At 32.2% G+C, this 20,784-nt stretch overlaps 1 protein-coding gene across 1 annotated transcript; it reads right to left on the bottom strand.

Moving 5' to 3' along the window:
• Positions 1-8,304: 8,304 nt before the first annotated feature.
• LOC132735345 (salivary glue protein Sgs-3-like) lies at positions 8,305-17,383 on the bottom strand. Its single transcript, XM_060722284.1, has 9 exons — positions 17,228-17,383; positions 15,865-16,008; positions 12,301-12,423; positions 11,991-12,050; positions 11,050-11,199; positions 10,459-10,518; positions 9,842-10,183; positions 8,844-8,963; positions 8,305-8,436 (listed from the first exon to the last, which is right to left on the bottom strand). Exons 1-9 carry the CDS (start codon positions 17,265-17,267, stop codon positions 8,327-8,329), a joined length of 1,149 nt encoding a protein of 382 aa, XP_060578267.1. The 5' UTR covers positions 17,268-17,383; the 3' UTR covers positions 8,305-8,326.
• Between the last annotated feature and the right edge of the window lie 3,401 nt (positions 17,384-20,784).

Genomic DNA, 20,784 nt, shown 5'->3' with positions numbered 1-20,784 from the left:
CACACATAATACAGTCTCTAAAAACTGCACTATTTGTTGATAAGTTTAAAATTTTTATCCAGAATTTTATCATTTTAAATTTTTTATGTATATACAGCGGTATGGTGGCATATTTCTGCCACCAGATAACCTGATAATTAACTAGTTAATTAAGAGGTTAACTAGTTACGTAACTAGTTAACCTCTTAATTAACTAGTTAATTATCAGGTTAACTAGTTACGTAACTAGTTAATTTTTTCAATAAAGAAAAGATCATAACGGGAAATAAATGCATGTTTGTGCCCGCAACTGCCATCCCTTATTGTCAGCTAAATATTAAGAGGTTAACTAGTTACGTACCTAGTTAACCTGATAATTAACTAGTTAATTAATAGGTTAACTAGTTACATAAATACTTAACTAGTTAACCTCTTAATTAACTAGTTAATTATCAGGTTAACTAGTTAGATATTTGCGTAACTAGTTAACCTGATAATTAACTAGTTAATTAAGAGGTTAACTAGTTAAGTATTTATGTAACTAGTTAACCTATTAATAACTAGTTAATTATCAGGTTAACTAGTTACGTAACTAGTTAACCTCTTAATTAACTAGTTTGTTATCAGGTTATCTGTTGGCAGAAATATGCCACCATACATCGGGTATCGTCCAAGCTCCCTATATAAACATTCCCTGTTAGTTGATATTTTTACCACAATGACTTTTCTACAATACTTGGTATGAATCATTTCAATATCTTTACCTTCATGAAACAGTATGATTTTTGCAAACCACGGGTGTTACAAATTTTTAAGGACAAACACTAGGGGTAACTACAACATCATCACCTTCTATAAAGATAGAGAGATGCACATACTCTTGTTATGAGAAATAAAATTCTGAAAAAAGGGATGAAATGGACATTTCAGTGACATTTCAATGTGAACATGTTATTTGACATATCAATGTGTATATTATATTTGACATATCAATGTGTACAATATATTTGACATTTCAATGTGTACATGATATTTGACATTTTGATACACACATGATATTTGACATTTTGATACACACATGATATTTGATATTTGAATGTCAACATGATATTTGACATTTCAGTATGCACATGCTATTTGACATTTCAATGTGCACGTGATATTTTATATTCTAATGTGCACATGCTATTTGACATTTCAATATGCACATTATATTTGACATTTTAATGTGCACACGAATTTTGACATTTCAATGTGCACATGATATTTGACATTTTAATGTGCACATGGTATTTGACATTTTGATACACACATGATATTTGATATTTCAATGTCAACATGATATTTGACATTTCAATATACACATGATATTTGACATTTAATCGTGCACATGATATTTGACATTTCAATGTGTACACGATATTTGACATTTATGTATATACATGGTAAGATTAGTTTTTAAGTTTTGCGTATAGAAAAAAAAGTGATAATTCTTATGAACGTTGTTGATAATTATTCAGCTTATTGAAAAGGATTGATTGGGATGGGAAATGTCAAAAATTCAATTTCTGAACACTGTTTATGAAACAGTTACTCGGACATCGACGTGCATGACAATGTCGGTCGTGTACTTTTCAATAGTACAAATTCAACCGTCTAGGAGGCAAACAAGAACGTTATTATGTTTTAAGTTTTGCGTTTAGAAACAAGTGATAATTCTAATGAACGTTGTCGATAATTATTCAGTTTATTGAAAAGCATTGATTAGGATGGGAAATGTCAAAAATTCAATTTCTGAGCACTGTTAATGAATAGGTTACTCGGACATGTACGTGCTATGACAATGTCGTTCGTGTACTTTTCAATAGTACAATTTCCACGGTCTAGGAGGCAAACAAGAACGTTGTATCCTTTATACCTTCAAAACATATATTAAAACTCTTCAAAAAAGATGACTTTTCACAACAGATAACTCTTCATAACAGATAACTCTTCAAAACAGATAACTCCACAAAACAGATAACTCATCAAAACCTTCTTTAGTAATATACTTATGAAATATTAAAAAGGGACCAGCACCAAGTAAAGAGAGATAATAATTTCCTTAATTTGAAACGCTAAGCGATATTTGTCAATCGTATGCCTGATATGATATAAAATTCATATAACTTACAGTTAATGAGTTTTTGTTGGGATTTCCATAAAAACTAGGACGACATAATGCTTTTTGTCAAATAAAACATAGAATAGAGACAATATAAAAAAAGAGTCATAGAAACAAAAAAAAAGAATAATTGCTTTTAATACAGAATATTACAACTTTGTATAATTATATATCTAACATTGATATAAAATGACTTGTCGTACATATATATTAAAATATTTGAAACTTTTTTTAATTCAAGTTACACTTTTGACCTCATTGGTATGATTTGAACAAACTTTGTTGATTTTTATTCAAATTCTTCACATTTAATATCTAAGCTGTATGCATTATCCTTTGTGACTGAGTAATGCAATGAACCGGGACTAATAGGAATTTAAGAGGCAATTTGTATCAAATCAATGTTTTTCGAATAAATCTAACACGTGAGATGACTGAACGATGGGCGGTTACTGTGAACAGTGATAAAAAATGTTTCTCTACAAAACTACAAACTCTATAACAAGTAGAGAAACTGATAGCGAACAGCATGGATCCTGATCAGACTGCGCGGATCCATGCTGGTCGCAAACCCACTATGTTGTTTTTGTCGTTCGTGACGGGGCTCAAATCATTGTCGTGCTCTATTCGAAAGTGTTAATTTTTTATATCAAAATCTGGCATCAAACTATAAAAAAATCACATCCAATTGCCTGTCATGTCAAGCAGAAAGTGTTAGCCTCCTATATCTATATCCCTTAAAGACGATCCTGAGCTCGAAGCCCCCAGATACCACAAATAAAGATGATGCAACAGTACGACAATGCAAAAGTTTGTATAATGACAATGCGACATCGCCATGAAAGTACGATAAAACGACAAAGCGACAGTACAGTAGTACGACAAAACGATAGTGAAAGTGATAGTAAAATAATGGAAACGCGACAGTAAGATATTTTTATTACATGAAATTTTCATGAGCGTCAATTTATTTCGTAGTTTGTAGTATTCGAATAACCAACTACCTACTAGCTGGTAGTTAGGTAGGTAGGTATTTAGTTGGTAAGACTATCCAACTACCTATGAAATAGTTGTTGACACAATACAAGATCTAAGGCAAACTTCATCATTAAAGTTTAATTGAGCACCTAAAACTCACTTTTTTAAAGATGAAAATTGCCATTTTTGCCCAGTGTTTTTGTAGTATATACAAAAGTTTTCCACGATCTCCGTGACTGTTATCATAAGGACTCCTGATAAGTTATCATAAGCACTTCAATAAACGCTATCGTTATATAATGAAAAGGACGTCATTTCAAAATATATGCACGGTCGTGCAATACCATTTTACGGCATGGGTATGTGATAAATTATTGATGTTATATGTGCTGAGTGTTAATGGGCTACTCACACTCACTTTCAGTTTTAGCAGGTAAAATGTTAAAAGGACATCACACTTACAAGACACTACGAAGAATGTGATAACATAAATTCACCGAGAGATTGTCAATAAAATCAACATTATTGGAACTTTACAATGACACAACATCCCTTAGAGTACACTCCCTTTATAACCATTAGAGTACACTCCCTTTATAACCATTAGAGTACACTCCCTTTATAGCCATTAGAGTACACTCCCTTTATAAACATTAGAGTACACTCCCTTTATAAACATTAGAGTACACTCCCTTTATATCCATTAGAGTACACTCCCTTTATAACCATTAGAGTACACTCCCTTTATAGCTCTACACTACGTTCCTATATCAAGAAGCGTCGTGCCCTTGGCAAAGGGTGTAAAATATTTTTGACGGAGTAATTTCGTTCTGTTTATGAACATAATAGAATGTTTCTTGTTTGTTTCTCTAGCAGACAGCTATTTGTTGTTTTCAGAAATATCAAATATAAAATTTTACCAGAATGATGATGTTCGACATGGCCGTCGACTGGAAAATGCACTGTCTGCAAAGATGCGTAATAGACTTAAGGAAACATTTGCTACTGATCATATTTAAGATACTCTTCTGCCTAAAAAAACTAGTATTGTTCGCATCTCAAGAGCTACTCTGATAGTGTGACATATACATATGAAGACATTTACAAAACTTTGATTCTACATTTCTTGCCCCATCACTCTCAATGCCTTTGTCACTGGTCAGGGGAAGTAACTGTTATGAATAACATATTCTGGCTCGGGCAAGGGTTCGTGCGCGCTGCAAACATAAAACGAACGTAGATTTTAATTTTAAGAAAATGGTTTAACCTGATCGATTAAACGGTAGTGAACAAGTTTTGATAATGTTACTTTTAAATAAAGTATCCATTTTTCAATCTGGACATAAATTTATGTTTTTATCATTTTTATGATACTAGTAAGTTTCAGAATATATACTGACTGAATAGCAATTGGTGAAAACCATGACCAGACAACGGAGATAAACTAGCTGCTGATCTTGATGTGAACTGGTCGCATAGGTATATTTAGTTGCTACCAATAGATAAAAAATACTATGGTACTAGACAAAACTACGATGGTACGGAGATGAAACCACGATTATACTAGAAAAAAAAACACAATGGTACGAAGATGAAACAAAATGCACAGTAATTTGAGTGAAAGAAAATCTGACTTTAAATGAAACCTGCACATATTAAAAGCTTTTTTATTTGTAACGATGGTCAATCGTTTGTTTTTCTTGTTATTTTGAGTCAAACATGCTAGGTTCCTGTACTGATCAGGGGAAGACACAGTTGAACAACACAAAAAAGCTAGTGTGGTGTTTTATCTAGTACCATGATCGTGTTTTCATCTTCATACCATTGTGGTTTCATCAGTACCATTCAGTTTTCATCTAGTTCCATCGTGTTTACATCAAAGTACTTTCATATTTTCATTATCGTTCCATCTTGTGTTCATCATCGTTCCGTCGTGTTTTCGTCTAGTACTATATGTTTTTATGTTTTCACCATAGTACTACGTGATTTTATCTACGTACAATCGTGTTTTAATCACCGTACCATCGTGTTTCCATAAAAGATCCTTCGTATTTTTACCTACCTACCATCAAGGTTTCATCTTATACCATCGTTTTTTTTTTCATACAGTATCATCATGTTTATATCTTCGTACCATCGTGTTTTCATCAACGTAATATTGTGTTTTCATCAATTGGCAAAGATCCCATTGTCTATATACTTCTTTCTTTCCATGGTTTTAGAGAAGGGAAGGGCATAAACCGATGGTTAAGTGGTAATTTTCACTAGTTTTCTTAGGAAAATGCCTCATAACAATGTCTTTAAGTAGAACCAGACGCACTCTTTCTTACATAACTGGACCTTATGATGAGTGGCACCCTATAAATAGCTCGCGGGACGCTGTTTTGAAGAAGGCCTAACGGTGACTTGATGCATTTTTTCCAAGATAAAATAAAGTACTGAAATACTATGTTTGAAACAACACAAAATTGTTTTTCCAACAAAATATAAAAGTTGAAGACCGCTTTAACATATCATACCAACGTGGCGTTTATTCTGAAACGAGTGTGGACTTACCACATAATGTTTGTTTATGTGTTAATTGTTGACATGTACATTATTATTTCTTCTTATTTCTGTTTTTCTCTTCTACCGTTTATATCGAAACGGAAAATGTAGTTTGGAAAAAAATACATTGTAAGTTCCAAAATTGGAAAAAAATATCTGAAAATGAAAAGTGAACTTGTGATTAATGCTTCCGAGGGATCACTTTGTTTCCAGATCTTTATCAAAATGAATTAAAAATGTATGTAAGACTTCATATTCAAGTTTCTTTTAGCAAGCGTCTTCATTATCGCTTTATTACACGAATTCTGCATGTATAGTGTAAAACATCGTGCATAGAATTAAAATCATATTTATAAAACCATCTCTTTGGTTCATTTCTAAATGACAATTTTATGGGAAAATTAGGAATGACAAAAATCGTCATCGGATACATTCCTAGTTTTGGGGAAAGTGCTCTTTTTTGCCATTTGGAATGTGAAAGAATCTGGCACACAGTGACACTGTTGAAAGCATGTTTACACAATAATAAATTTTTTAGAAGAGGTATTTCACTTATTGAAAGGAAATGACGCATTTGACACTCTAAAGGCGTTTCAACCATTTAGATTTGCTTTTCTCCTTAATGAAGAATATGAGATTATATTGTATCGAGATATATCGACTCTATATTAGAAGATATGACTTGACATTATCATAAAGATACCATTGTCAATAACTTACACTCTTACATGATTCTAAATGTTATAAATTAATTTAAAAACAAACAATTTCCATACATTGTCATTTATTCACGTCAAATATACATAAAATAATACCAGGTACATTATGCACGACCACATATGTCGACACAACTCACGATAGTTAAAACAATAAGCTTACCCAGTCATTTAACATATCTCAAGTTTCTTAAAGTTCTATTATAAGCTGAAACTAATTTACACACCAAATAATTGTTTTCTTGAATCTGAAATGCCAATAGATGTATATCTTATTAAACGTAATCAGTTACATGTAATTCCAAATTAGAAACAAGTTACACAAAATTTTGCATGTCATTAAAGTTCCCTCGTATGGCTAATATACATTGTGCACTGATCAGTAAATGATATCAATGCTGACGAATCGGTTCCGTATGAAAAGCAGCAAGTGTGGTTGAGTCCAGTTTGTTTCCTTTTGAATACAAAATTTAATGTTCATCAGAAAATGAATGCCTAACTAACCTTTTTGCCTAAAAGATTTGCTACTGAGAAGAGAATGTTTGTATTACACATCGTCGAATCTTTTCCATCCATTTATTTCTATTTTTTGAACCATAAAAACCTCCTTCCATTCTTTGCTTTTTTTGCTTTTAGCTTTTCCTCCAAATCGACCATAACTTGTGTAATCTTGTCATCTTGCTTGACACTTCTATGGCGCGTAGAAAGCTTCATGTGGTCGTCGTATTCCATTAGCTGTCTAGAGACAACTGCAAAATTATTTTCAATTTTGTTTGGCATTTTTATCCCCTTCATAAGCCCGCCTGCAGGGTATTTATCTTCTAGCTCTAATCGCTCGTCTATGTTTGCGTCATTATTCCTAAAAAGCATAGGAAACTTCAATCGAAAAGCTTCATCTTTGTGCTTTAGTCTTTCCATCACTTTATTTCTTTGATGTGAATATAAAACGATCAACCTCTTGGGTCTCTAGAATGTTGAGTCTTCTTTCTCGAGGAGCTGAAGAACGAGTATACAAGTGTACACTTCTCCGTGCCTTAAATAGTACGTTCAATTAACAACTTCGTATGATGCTTAGTAACCAAAGACGCCACCTATACTTTAATACATGTTTTTCATATACCGGTATATATTATATAAATTGTGAATAATGAAGAGTGTCTATCAAAAACCTAAATGGTAAAATTCTTAAAACTGACATGCATTCGATCGAGAGTTATCTAGACGTCCTAGGTTAGAATTAAAACCGAAGTCAAGTCTTCTAATAATTATAGGTTATTATACATTTTACTGTATAAAACAGGAATATATTTGGCCTCGTACACAGCTTAAAAAATCATACTGGACGAGTCGAAACACCAAAAACATTATTTGTAATGGCATTAAGGCAGCGATAAGTTGATAAACATTACTAAGGTTTATGTATTTATTGGTAACGGTAATTTAGGCATTCGTCTTAAATCCGTAAAGTATATTGTATCAATAGTAAGCATAATAGTAAGGTTAGCAACCGGACAGTATTTCAGACTACATAGATGTTAGTAAACTGACTCGGCCCTATACCCGAGGGATCGGGTCTGTTATGTTAACTTCTACCCATTCGAATATTTAGTGTGGTTTGTTGTTTGTTTTTGTTGTTGTTTTGTTCTTTGTTGTTCTTGGATGTTTTTGTTGTTGTTGTTGTTGGTTTTTTGTTTCATTCTTTATTTCATTCATATTTAAACATGATAAAAGTGTTTAGCCTTTGCAACTAATTAAGCGTCAGGCCATGGTACATATCCATACAGACTGCCAAGTCATTATACTATTGTTACCTCATTTATATTTTATTTAATATTTCGATTGAAATTCCCTTAGAAATTCGGTCTGACTGTTTCAACCTCAGAGCCGGACAATGGCTATAAACAATAACAAAAACCAGTGTAACAAATAAGGTTTTATTATTTTAACATATCCCGCATGTATCCTTGCATTCTAAGCTCATTGATGGATCGCTGCAAATCATGTCTTTGAAATCTGCGCACCCGATAGTGATATCCTTACACGGCCTATTTTCTGTAAAGACAAAAACATAAAACTCAAACGTATATCATCGAATTTTCGGTCAGAACATTATTAATTAATTAATTAATTTGAGATTAAAGACATGATCTTTTAAAGATATTTCATCAAAAATCAAGAAAACGATCAAACGTTTAAAAAACAAAACAAAAAAAAAACTGAGAGATATAACGACATTTAGATAAAAGTAAAAGATGCACTCAGTTTGATTGACCCTGTTCATGACTTGAAACTTTTGAAAGACTGATTATGACCCAACATATTTTTGTAGCTTTTGTGATGGAGCTCTTAAAATGCAAATTTACACTTTTCTTAGTTAATGCACAAAAAGCAATCTAAGTATTCATAATATCTTTAAAAAATGAAAATCTGAAATAAAATTTAATAAGTTAAAAGCATACGTAGACACATTTTGCAGTGCCCTCTGCAATTGTCCCACATCCATTCTCTTTGGTCAAGGTCAGTACATAAGTTGAGCGCGTATTTGTCGCAATCTGTCAACACATTACCACATGCCTCCTCTGAAAACGATTATGAAATATCTCTGAAAACCAATTACTAAACACTTGAGTTCTCATTTAAATATTGAAAGATAAAACATGACATGTTGATTATTTGTTTGCATTCATTTATTTGTACTAAAATCATATTGATGCCGTCACTTGTTTTGTATCATTTATATGTTACTACGTTTGTTACAATTCTGAATTTCAAAATCAATACAAGAGTTTGAAAGGATTTGTTTGTTTTTCTATGACATTTATTTTAGATAAAAGAGATGAGCATTTTAAATATTCTATTTTTTCTACATATTAAAATCTTCAAAAGTAGTATGATCTGTAATAGTGATTAAAATTTATGCATGATATAAATACAAAATCCATTTGGCGTACTACAGTATGAGAAATATAAAATAATGTAGGCTAAGTAATAGAAAGAGCATCAAAACATGAGGCTATTGAATTTGTTATTTATCAGATTGCCTAGTGTTTTGATGTCTTTTTCTCTTTTGAATAAAAGGCAAAAATAAAAACAAACACATTCCGTGCAGTCACAATATAAAACAACAGAAAAAGTAACCAATTTACGGGCATCTGAATATGATTTTTCTATCGTTATCCCTTCAATAAGTAAACCCCAGCAAACATGAGCATGCTCTCTTTTTTATTCCCGACAGACCAGACAGTGCAGTACATGGAGTGCGGGTAACTCCAGTTTACGCACTGTGCATGTATGGGTATACAATTAAACTCAGGCACATTTTCAATAAGAAGGTCTCAGGACTATGATTGAAATAAGGCTAATTAGCTCCCCGGGTGCTTTTCTCGTATTTTTTCTCGCATTCCAGCCATTACAGGCAAGTTTTTAAGATAAAAAGAATATTACGAGAATTACTTACTCGGAGAAACCGTGCCCGGTGGGGTTGTTGGCTTAGTTGTAGTAGGCTTGGTTGTTGTAGGTGTTGTAGTAGGCGTGGTTGTTGTTGGCGTTGTAGTAGGCGTGGTTGTTGGCTTGGTTGTAGTAGGCGTGGTTGTTGTAGGTGTTGTTGTAGTAGGCGTGGTTGTAGTTGGCGTTGTAGTTGGCGTGGTTGTTGGCTTGGTTGTTGTTGGCGTGGTTTTTGTAGGTGTTGTTGTTGTAGGCGCGGTTGTTGTTGGCGTTGTGGATGTTGGAGTTGACGTAGATGGCAAGGTTGTTGAAGGAATTGTCGTGAGTTTTATTGTTGTTGCGGGTAAAGTTGTTACTGAATTCAAAAAAGAATTATTGGTAATACAAGCAGCCTTAAGAATGTACATTCGGAAGATACACAAGCTGACTGTAAACAGATAAAACTTTACAATGTAATTTATTAAATTAATAATAGAATAAGGGACCTTTATCATTTAAACAATCAAATAACAAAAGGATTGGGACTTGCTTTCATTCTTGGCGTGTCCGTATTTTAATAACAGAATATTACCTTGAGCGATCAAAGCTGTCGGACGGACCCTTCATTTGTGGGATGTGAAAAAGATTTACCTTGGCATAAATTACAATATTTTGCGCAGTGAATTTGGGGACCAATTTTGGGTATTCCCTCTACAAATATAAGTCGGGGGGCCATTTTCCCGCACGTCACTTCTGCGTCCTAAAAGGGTTCTATTTAAAGAAAAAAATAATTTCACTAAAAGCATTTTTTTAAAATGAGGTGTTTAATTTTTACGTAATCTAAAAAAATGGGTAAATAGATAAAAAGGGATTTAAATTTGCCTTTTTTCCAAAAAAGTTTTTTTTCACCCCCATCGTAAAGAACTTTCCCTTGAAAAAATTCAAAAAAGTATTAATCATTTTAAGGGAAATTTGATTTTTTGGAAATTTTGTTCGTGCGTCAAGGTAGTAAAAGACAAAAATTATTTGAAAAGTTCTATAAAAATACAAATATTTTAAAGCAAAATTTTTTTCCCTGGGAAAATTTTAAAAAAAAATTCAACTTAAATTTAAAAATAGCCAAAAAAAGGGGGAAGAAAAAAAAATTACCTTTAACTATGTTGCACTCTTGAATATTAAAAAAGTCATGTTACTCTTTAATACAAATTTAGATAAAAGCATATATTATAAACAACGTTGTACCATGACAGAAGTTGCAAGTTTTGTTGCAATGTATCATAGACCACGGTATGTAATCTCCAGTACAAATGTAGTCGTTTCCATAATCACTGCAATCAGGATCAAGATCGACACAAACCACATTCGCTGTAGCACGTGTAGTAGTGGCAACAACTGGTTTGAAGGAACAGAAACTTACTTTAGCAAAATGTAATGTGTCACTTCTTTAATTTTTTTATTGGTTTGGTTTAAACATATTTATTTAAGCTGGGTTGCGAAACAAGTTCTTGCAAGTTGAATTAATTAAATTCGAGTGCGCTTCCTGTAACCAACCAGTACTGGTGTCATATAAAGAAACATGGTCGTGACCCGATAAAGGCTCGAACAAATAATCCATGGGTTGAGAGGAAGACACCTTAACCACTAGGCCACCGCTCCCCTAAAAATTCTTAAACTAAGCAAGAGAACTGATTTACAGACCAGGGTCTAAAAATAAAATGCTCTTACGTACAGTAAAGATCACGCCATGAATATTTTGTTTGTGGAAATAACAGATAAAAAGCAGTGCACATTTTTTATGAGTAAAGTCTCAATATTCATTTTTATGAATAATTCTGAAAACATTCCAATCTTGTTACAGATGAACATGATGGGTAACAATTTAACATTGTAATGCATATATTTTCATGTTTCCTGTACTCGAGTACATTGTACTTACGTCGGAGTATTTATGTGATGTTTGTGAACTGTTATTTTCTTCCGCATGAATAAAGAGTACTTCAGTGCAATGGTATTTCGTAATTTCTTTGTGAAAATATGTTTTCATTGACTACTAAAATTTCATAATAATATGAAAAAGCAGAATATTACGACCAATATACTAAATATCTTTAAATACATCGGCTGGCAAACGCAAGTCAGAATAAACAAGTGGGCATTTATTCTAAAGATATTAGTTGTTTGACCTTTGACAGTAGTTGTTGTTGTTGTTGGCTGCGTAGTTGTAACTGGGGGTTTAGTTGGCACTGCAAATATAAACAAAGTCAGTCATTTACATTATAATGACATATCTTCTCAAATGCTCTAGTACGATTTTCTTGAAATATTATGGCTCATCTGGAGGCATGCAGCTTTACAGCCACCTTAACACTGCGTAAACTGAAATCTGATCATTTTGCAGGGAGTAGCTAAAGAAAATGATCTTTATTTGAATTTCGAAATGTACTAATGGAATACCTTACAGTAATTATAAGTATATAAGTAAAGAAAACTTACTGCCGTCACATAGGCCGCAGTATCTCTGGCAGTGGATTTGAGACCATGGGATATAGTCACCAAGGCAAATGTAGTCATATCCATATTCATTGCAATCGGGGTCGAGATCAACACAATTGTGGACTGAAATGTTTAAGAGATCAACACAAATAGTGGTTAAAATGTACGATATCAACACAAATAGTGATTGAAATGTACGACATCAACACAAATAGTGATTGAAATGTATAAGATCAACACAATGAAAGAGCAGTGTTATGTAAGATAAACACAAGCAAAGATCGTCAATTATAATACGTACTACTCTTGTTATCTTCAATGAAATGATATTGCAATTCTTTGTTCAAATAGTTGAACATCTCGCCATTTAAGATAAATATAACAGTATCTCTGCACAAGCTTAAAGGCACATAGTGCCTCAGAAATCCATGATGTTTTTTTTAATTCTGAAGAAATGTCAAACATGTGTATAACCATGTTTTGATTATGGATTTAACCACGTTTTGATTATGATTTAACCATGTTTTGATTATGATTTAACCATGTTTTGATTATGATTTAACCATGTTTTGATTATGGATTTAACCATATTATGATTATGAATTTAACCACGTTTTGATTATGATTTAACCATGTTTTGATTATGAATTTAACCACGTTTTGATTATGATTTAACCATGTTTTGATTATGATTTAACCATGTTTTGATTATGATTTAACCATGTTTTGATTATGGATTTAACCATATTATGATTATGAATTTAACCATGTTTTGATTATGATTTAACCATGTTTTGATTATGGATTTAACCATGATTTGATTATGGACTTTACCATGTTTTGATTATGGATTTAACCATGTTTTGATTATGATTTAACCATGTTTTGATTATGGATTTAACCATGTTTTGATTGTGATTTAACCATGTTTTGATTATGAATTTAACCATGTTTTGATTATGGATTTAACCACGTTTTGATTATGATTTAACCATGTTTTGATTATGATTTAACCATGTTTTGATTATGGATTTAACCATGTTTTGATTATGATTTAACCAAGTTTTGATTATGATTTAACCATGTTTTGATTATGGATTTAACCATGATTTGATTATGGACTTTACCATGTTTTGATTATGGATTTAACCATGTTTTGATTATGAATTTAACCACGTTTTGATTATGAGTTAACCATGTTTTGATTGTGATTTAACCATGTTTTGATTATGGATTTAACCATGTCTTGATTATGGATTTAACCATGTTTAGATTATGGATTTAACCATGTTTTGATTATGGATTTAACCATGTTTTGATTATGATTTAACCATGTCTTGATTATGGATTTAACCATGTTTTGATTGTGATTTAACCATGTTTTGATTATGATTTAACCATGTTTTGATTATGATTTAACCATGTTTTGATTATGGATTTAACCATATTATGATTATGAATTTAACCATGTTTTGATTATGATTTAACCATGTTTTGATTATGGATTTAACCATGTTTTGATTATGGATTTAACCATGTCTTGATTATGGATTTAACCATGTTTTGATTATGATTTAACCATGTTTTGATTATGATTTAACCATGTTTTGATTATGGATTTAACCATGTTTTGATTATGATTTAACCATGTTTTGATTATGATTTAACCATGTTTTGATTATGGATTTAACCATGTTTTGATTATGATTTAACCATGTTTTGATTATGAATTTAACCACGTTTTGATTATGAATTTAACCACGTTTTGATTATGATTTAACCATGTTTTGATTATGATTTAACCATGTTTTGATTATGATTTAACCATGTTTTGATTATGGATTTAACCATGTTTTGATTATGGATTTAACCATGTTTTGATTATGGATTTAACCATGTTTTGATTATGATTTAACCATGTCTTGATTATGGATTTAACCACGTTTTGATTATGATTTAACCATGTTTTGATTATGATTTAACCATGTTTTGATTATGATTTAACCATGTTTTGATTATGGATTTAACCATATTATGATTATGAATTTAACCATGTTTTGATTATGATTTAACCATGTTTTGATTATGGATTTAACCATGTTTTGATTATGATTTAACCATGTTTTGATTATGATTTAACCATGTTTTGATTATGGATTTAACCATGTTTTGATTATGATTTAACCATGTCTTGATTATGGATTTAACCACGTTTTGATTATGATTTAACCACGTTTTGATTATGATTTAACCATGTTTTGATTATGATTTAACCATGTTTTGATTATGGATTTAACCATATTATGATTATGAATTTAACCATGTTTTGATTATGATTTAACCATGTTTTGATTATGGATTTAACCATGTTTTGATTATGATTTAACCATGTTTTGATTATGATTTAACCATGTTTTGATTATGGATTTAACCATGATTTGATTATGGATTTAACCATGTTTTGATTATGGATTTAACCATGTTTTGATTATGATTTAACCATGTTTTGATTATGAATTTAACCACGTTTTGATTATGATTTAACCATGTTTTGATTGTGATTTAACCATGTTTTGATTATGGATTTAACCATGTCTTGATTATGGATTTAACCATGTCTTGATTATGGATTTAACCATGTTTTGATTATGATTTAACCATGTTTTGATTATGGATTTAACCATGTCTTGATTATGGATTTAATCATGTTTTGATTATGGATTTAACCATGTTTTGATTATGGATTTAACCATGTTTTGATTATGATTTAACCATGTTTTGATTATGGATTTAACCATGTTTAGATTATGGATTTAACCATGTTTTGATTATGATTTAACCATGTTTTGATTATGATTTAACCATGTTTTGATTATGATTTAACCATGTCTTGATTATGGATTTAACCATGTTTTGATTGTGATTTAACCATGTTTTGATTATGGATTTAACCATGTTTTAATTATGGATTTAACCATGTTTTAATTATGGATTTAGAGCATGCCACCAGTTAAACAACAAAAGAAAGTTTGCTGAACATGCAGTAATGTGTCAAAAAGAATAGCAAAATGTCAGCAAAGTACAACGTAGTGGACATACCTTAAACACGTCTAACACATACCACACCCTACCCCTTCATACATTATGTTTATTATAGATATAAGAAGGTATTAAGGGGATATTAGACGTCAGGCACCTTTGAACGAAAGCACGTACAATATGATTCAGGTTCTTTTCTATGAGGTAACTAGCATTGCCTCGGTGCATCAGTCACAAATTCAGTGTACCCTTGTAAAAATTGTCTCAGGAAGTTACTTAATTGAAATTAAGTCCTGTTTAGTAACTTTCCTATACGTAGGCCAGGATCTAATTTTATAAGGTATTACATTAGATGGATGGATGGATGGATGGATGCTGGGTGGGTGGATGGGATGGATGGATGGATGGATGGATGGATATCGACATCTCTTGAGACCAAAAAAGAAGGTTTGAGAAAGTTGCTGGTGTGTTTAGAAACCATTCCACTGCAAGAATCCCTTAAACTTGAAAGATTAAGTTGCTCACCTGGACAGAGACCACAAAATTTTTGGCAGTGTATTTTGGACCATGGTAGGTAGTCGCCATTACATATGTAATCATGACCATACTCCGCACAGTCTTTGTCTAAATCGGTACAGTCTGTGGAAGACTGTGTCGTCCTGATTGTTGCTGTAATTAAAATGATTTTCCATTGGTTCATAATTGTTCGCAATTGTTCTTTTAGTATAAATCCTCTGAACAAATCAATTATCACTATTGTTACAATGTATATGGTTTATTCGACGAAAGAAAGCGATAAATATAAAATTTATTTAAAAAAAGATAAGAAAACATGCGCTAAAAATGAGTCAACTATATGTCGCAACTATTCGGACGCATACGACAATTCGGATAACGACTAAGCCATTTAGACTTTGCTAATACGAAGGAAAAATACAATTGAAACAGATACAGTTGGTAAATGCGTCGCATCCTTTTAGCATCTTAAATGTTTTATTGTTTCCTAGTTAGCGTCAATATACATGTATTTATATATCAATCTTATTTTAAGATAGGCATGTTAAGATTTATCTTTGATCTACTTTCCCCTCAAATGAAATGACTTGAACTTTAACAAAGTGACTATTTTTCAAAAGCATTCATTAAACCGTTTCTTCATTGAGACACTAACAACGTTGCTGCCTTCTTTTAAGTGTTTAAATCAATCAAGGTTTATGAAAGAGACATTTTCTTTTGCATGAATGACTGTCATGGTTTAACTATAATAATTATTATTCAAAATAAATAAATAAATAATTATAATAATTATAATATAAACATCTGGAAAAGGGATGATCCCTAAGAAGAATTAAATACAACGAAATGACATGAAAATTGCAGACCCGGTTTGATTATGTACATGAGGGATAATGAAAAACTGCAACATCCCTCACGTCCCTAGCACCGTCTCGAGCGGTTACTTAATTTTCAACACTTAAAAGCGCTGGCATCTATGATCCCGAAGTACCAGAAAAATATAACAATATAACAACACTGAATTGAAGCACAGGGCAACTTTTTACGGTTGCCACACGAACTTGACACCTGCTGTTGTGAAGAAACTATAACAATGTTGTTCGAACCATAGATCAACACGTTTTAGGCACTGTTTTTAATAATTCGTTACTACCGAAGTCAACATAAAAGGTTAGGTTGTTTGTTTTGTTTTTGTTTTGTTTTTTGTTTTGTTTTTTAAGATACCATATCTCACCCTCTATATCATCCCGAATTTTTTTTAACTACCTTGGTAATCAGATAAAAAAAATGATGGCAACTAAATTCTACAACTATATCAAACTGCAAATATCTAATAACTACATTTCCAAACAATTATGTCAAACTTGTTTACCGAACAGTCCGAATATAAACCACAACATAAAGCGATCCATTTTAGTTTTATAACATCTTAATGTTCACTATAATTGTTTAAGTTCTGTTTCTAAAAATAACGTAATTTAAAGGTGATAACCTAGATGAATAGTTAAATGATAACAACTTGAAGTTTAAATGTCACAATTTCTTTATCTTCTAGGTGATTCAGTTAAGCTTATAAGACAGTAAACAGAATTGGAAATTATAAGGTTTAGAGGTGTAAAAGCCTAAAATTATTAAATAAAAATTAAAATTTAAATATCAAATTGGGAACTAAAACACACAATTATGAAATAGGTAATATAGTAATATAATAAAATAGGTATTAAGTGCGATTAATATCTCAATTAGAGTTAAGATATTTTAAATGTTTAAAAGTTCAATTCACACACACACGCGCGCGCGCGCACGCACGCGCGCGTGCGCACCCAACCAATTCAACAACAGTCAACACAACACACACAAACCGATTATTCTGAAGAAAAAAAACGGAGCGAGCAAATGCTCACAACAAATTTAGTCCTTAATCGGAACGAACATTTTATTAAAAATAAATCCTAGTTCCGTCAAATCATAAAAGGTGCGCATGGATGACGTCATTTAAAGCACTCGTCATGTATTATACGAAGATTTAAGTAGGGATAAAACGGGGTTTTCTTGCAGATTTCTTGACAAGATTATCTATTTTTTACACCGGTGCAGCTTTACCCCTATCCCCCTCCTGTGGTGAAATTTATTGACGTCATTCTCGCGCGACTTTAAAAGAATTTCATTCCTGTGATAATAGCATTTCTGTAAGACAAGTCGCGTGCTTTGAATGAGGACAACACCGCGTGTCATTTAATGAATTGCATGCTTAGGATGACGTTATTTCGCAGTTATCAATTTAGTTGTAAATTCATACGCTATTTAAAAAGAATTATAATAAACATTACTGTAGTGTTATTTTTTTCTATGTCTTTCCCAAATATGATTTACATGTTATATGTAAGAACCACAATCAACCATCGGCTGTCCTCACAGGCGGGAATATTTATCTCTCGGGTTACTGTTTGCTAAGCCTTTTTACCGCCGTTTCAACAGTTATATACTTACAGCTTTTTTTTCCGGTTTATAACGACAGCCGATGTAAGATTCTGATAGTCTGATGATACGCAAGAAAACATGTACATGCATGTTTTGCGGCACATCCGTGCGAAATTACTTTTGAAGCTTCTATCTATGGAATGCCGGTAGGGACATGCCAATTTGCTAATTTGTCAATTGCTGAATTGCTTATTTGCTAATTGCCGATTTGCTTATTTGCCAATGGCTGATAGTCTTAACGACAAATTTGCTTATTTGCCAATTGCTGAATTGCTAATTTGCTTATTTGTTAACCGCTGGATTACGTATTTGCTTATTTGCCAATTGCTAATTTGCTTTTTTGCAATAGAAATACTTTACACTGTGCCGGAAAGATATGGAAAATCTGACTACAGACAACAAGTTGAGTCAGATCTGTTAACTTTTACCAACAGTATTCTTGTAAATTCAGTGTTTTTTCAAGACTACTGTTGATCTATGAATTTAGTTGCAGTGATGCCTACGCAGATTTATGTCTACAGCTGATGGCTGACATGTCCTTGAGAACACAGACGCTTTGGGTCTGATCCCGTACCCCAACGTGAAACATGCCCCTGTAAACACTCATTTTAAAATATTTTAATATTTAAACACGAATTGGACATCGTTAAAACTGGTTTCAAGCAATTTTTACATATACCGGTATGAAAAAATACCATATACCACCAATTAAGTCTCAATAAAGTACTTAATGGTTTTATCGTTGTAACAAATGTCCAATTCGTATTTGATAAATATTAAAATAATTTTGATATAGTGTTTACAGACGCGTATCACGTTAGGGGCAGGATGTAACCCGCCAGCATCTGTGCTTGAGCCTGCCTTATAACGTGTTGCAGCTATAGATCTGTTTGTGCAGCTTAAGTCAGAGATTGATGGCATAATAAACACTTGATTAGTCATATATAAGTGAACATTATTGGGTAAAGATTGAAAATAAAAGAACTTGAAAACAAAACTATTTCTTATTTTATGGCATATAAAATGTCGTTATTCTCAGCAGATTTGTCGCAGAGGGCCTCATTTTAGTGGTACGAACACATAGTATCACAAATGATACATTTGGTACATGCTTAACACGGGTGTTTGTCTTTGCACTTAAGCAATAGGCTGCGTTTTTGGCTTTGTAAGATTTTGAGATCACTTATGTCTGTTTGTGCATCAACATTTTGCTTTGGTTTAATGTTTTTGAAATTTGGTCACACTTTTCCATTTTTTCATATTGTACATTTTACATGCTATCATGTGACCATGACCATGATCATGACCTAGGGTATAATGGACAAAGCCTCTTTGAATATTGTGTATGCATGCTGCCTATTTAATGCTTATTTGAAGTTACAGTTAGATATAAGCAAAAGTAACAGAGATATGACAGAAAAACAAAGGCTTCTCAGTACAATACATTGGTGACCTTAACATTCAGTATATAACGGGCACAGCTTCTTCATGTACATGTACTTTGTATGCATGCTTGTGACGCAAAGTTTATGCAAAGTTGCAGTAAGATGCATGAATCAGCAAAAGTAACAGAGATATGACAGAAAAACAAGTTACCAAGAAAACCAATGCATTGGTGGGTAGAACAGCATCCCTATTCTCTGAATAGTGGAGCTAAAACTGAAACTCAAGATAATTAAAAAAACAACTACTTTCTGAAACTGAATTTATTTTTTTCGAAATTGATTAAAATGTATCCATCTGTCTTTCTACCTATATTCTAGGTAATGATGGATTGATCCTAATTGTCACAAGTTATAATTAACAAAACTTTATAAACATAATAACATGATATAGGTTCATGAGCTTGAAATAAAGACTACAAAGACTTTAGCATAAAAATATATATATTTAAGCAAATAAGCAATTAGCAAATAAGCAAATTGGCAAATCAGCAAATAAGCAAATTGGCAAATCAGCAATTAGCAAATAAGCAATTAAGTAGTTGGCAAATAAGCAAAGTGGCATGTCCCTACCGGCATTCCATATCTATCTGTCAAGTTACCTTTGAACAGATGCTGATTGACGACGACCACTTTTTGGCCCGTCTACAACTTGATGCCAAAATGATGTAAGCAATAAATCCATTAGTGATACTCCTAATGAACTAAGTTGGGATCAGTTAGGAAGACGTTTCAGAGCTCATCGCTCAGACGCTAGAAACATGACCTCTGTCAAGATTGACACGGTTGATTTGTCGAGTTACGGTTTGTTCTTGGTCTATGTAAAGTGTAATATATTTCGTAAAATACATAATTTTCTAGTGCCAACCGTCAAAAACCTTTTGTCTGGTTCCGTTGTGTATTAGCTCTTGCATTCGTTTGGAGGTTAATTTTTATAGCAATATAAGGCACAATTCTCTAACCAAAAGAATATGGCCTAGAGAGGCATGCATGGCATGGTCGTTTT

The sequence above is a fragment of the Ruditapes philippinarum genome, unplaced genomic scaffold (assembly GCF_026571515.1).
Source record: "Ruditapes philippinarum isolate M1 unplaced genomic scaffold, ASM2657151v2 ctg3448_1_1_1_1, whole genome shotgun sequence".
Lineage (NCBI taxonomy): Eukaryota > Metazoa > Mollusca > Bivalvia > Venerida > Veneridae > Ruditapes > Ruditapes philippinarum.
The sequence above is the reverse complement of the archived record's forward strand: the minus strand, read 5'-3'. Positions and strand labels throughout refer to the sequence as shown.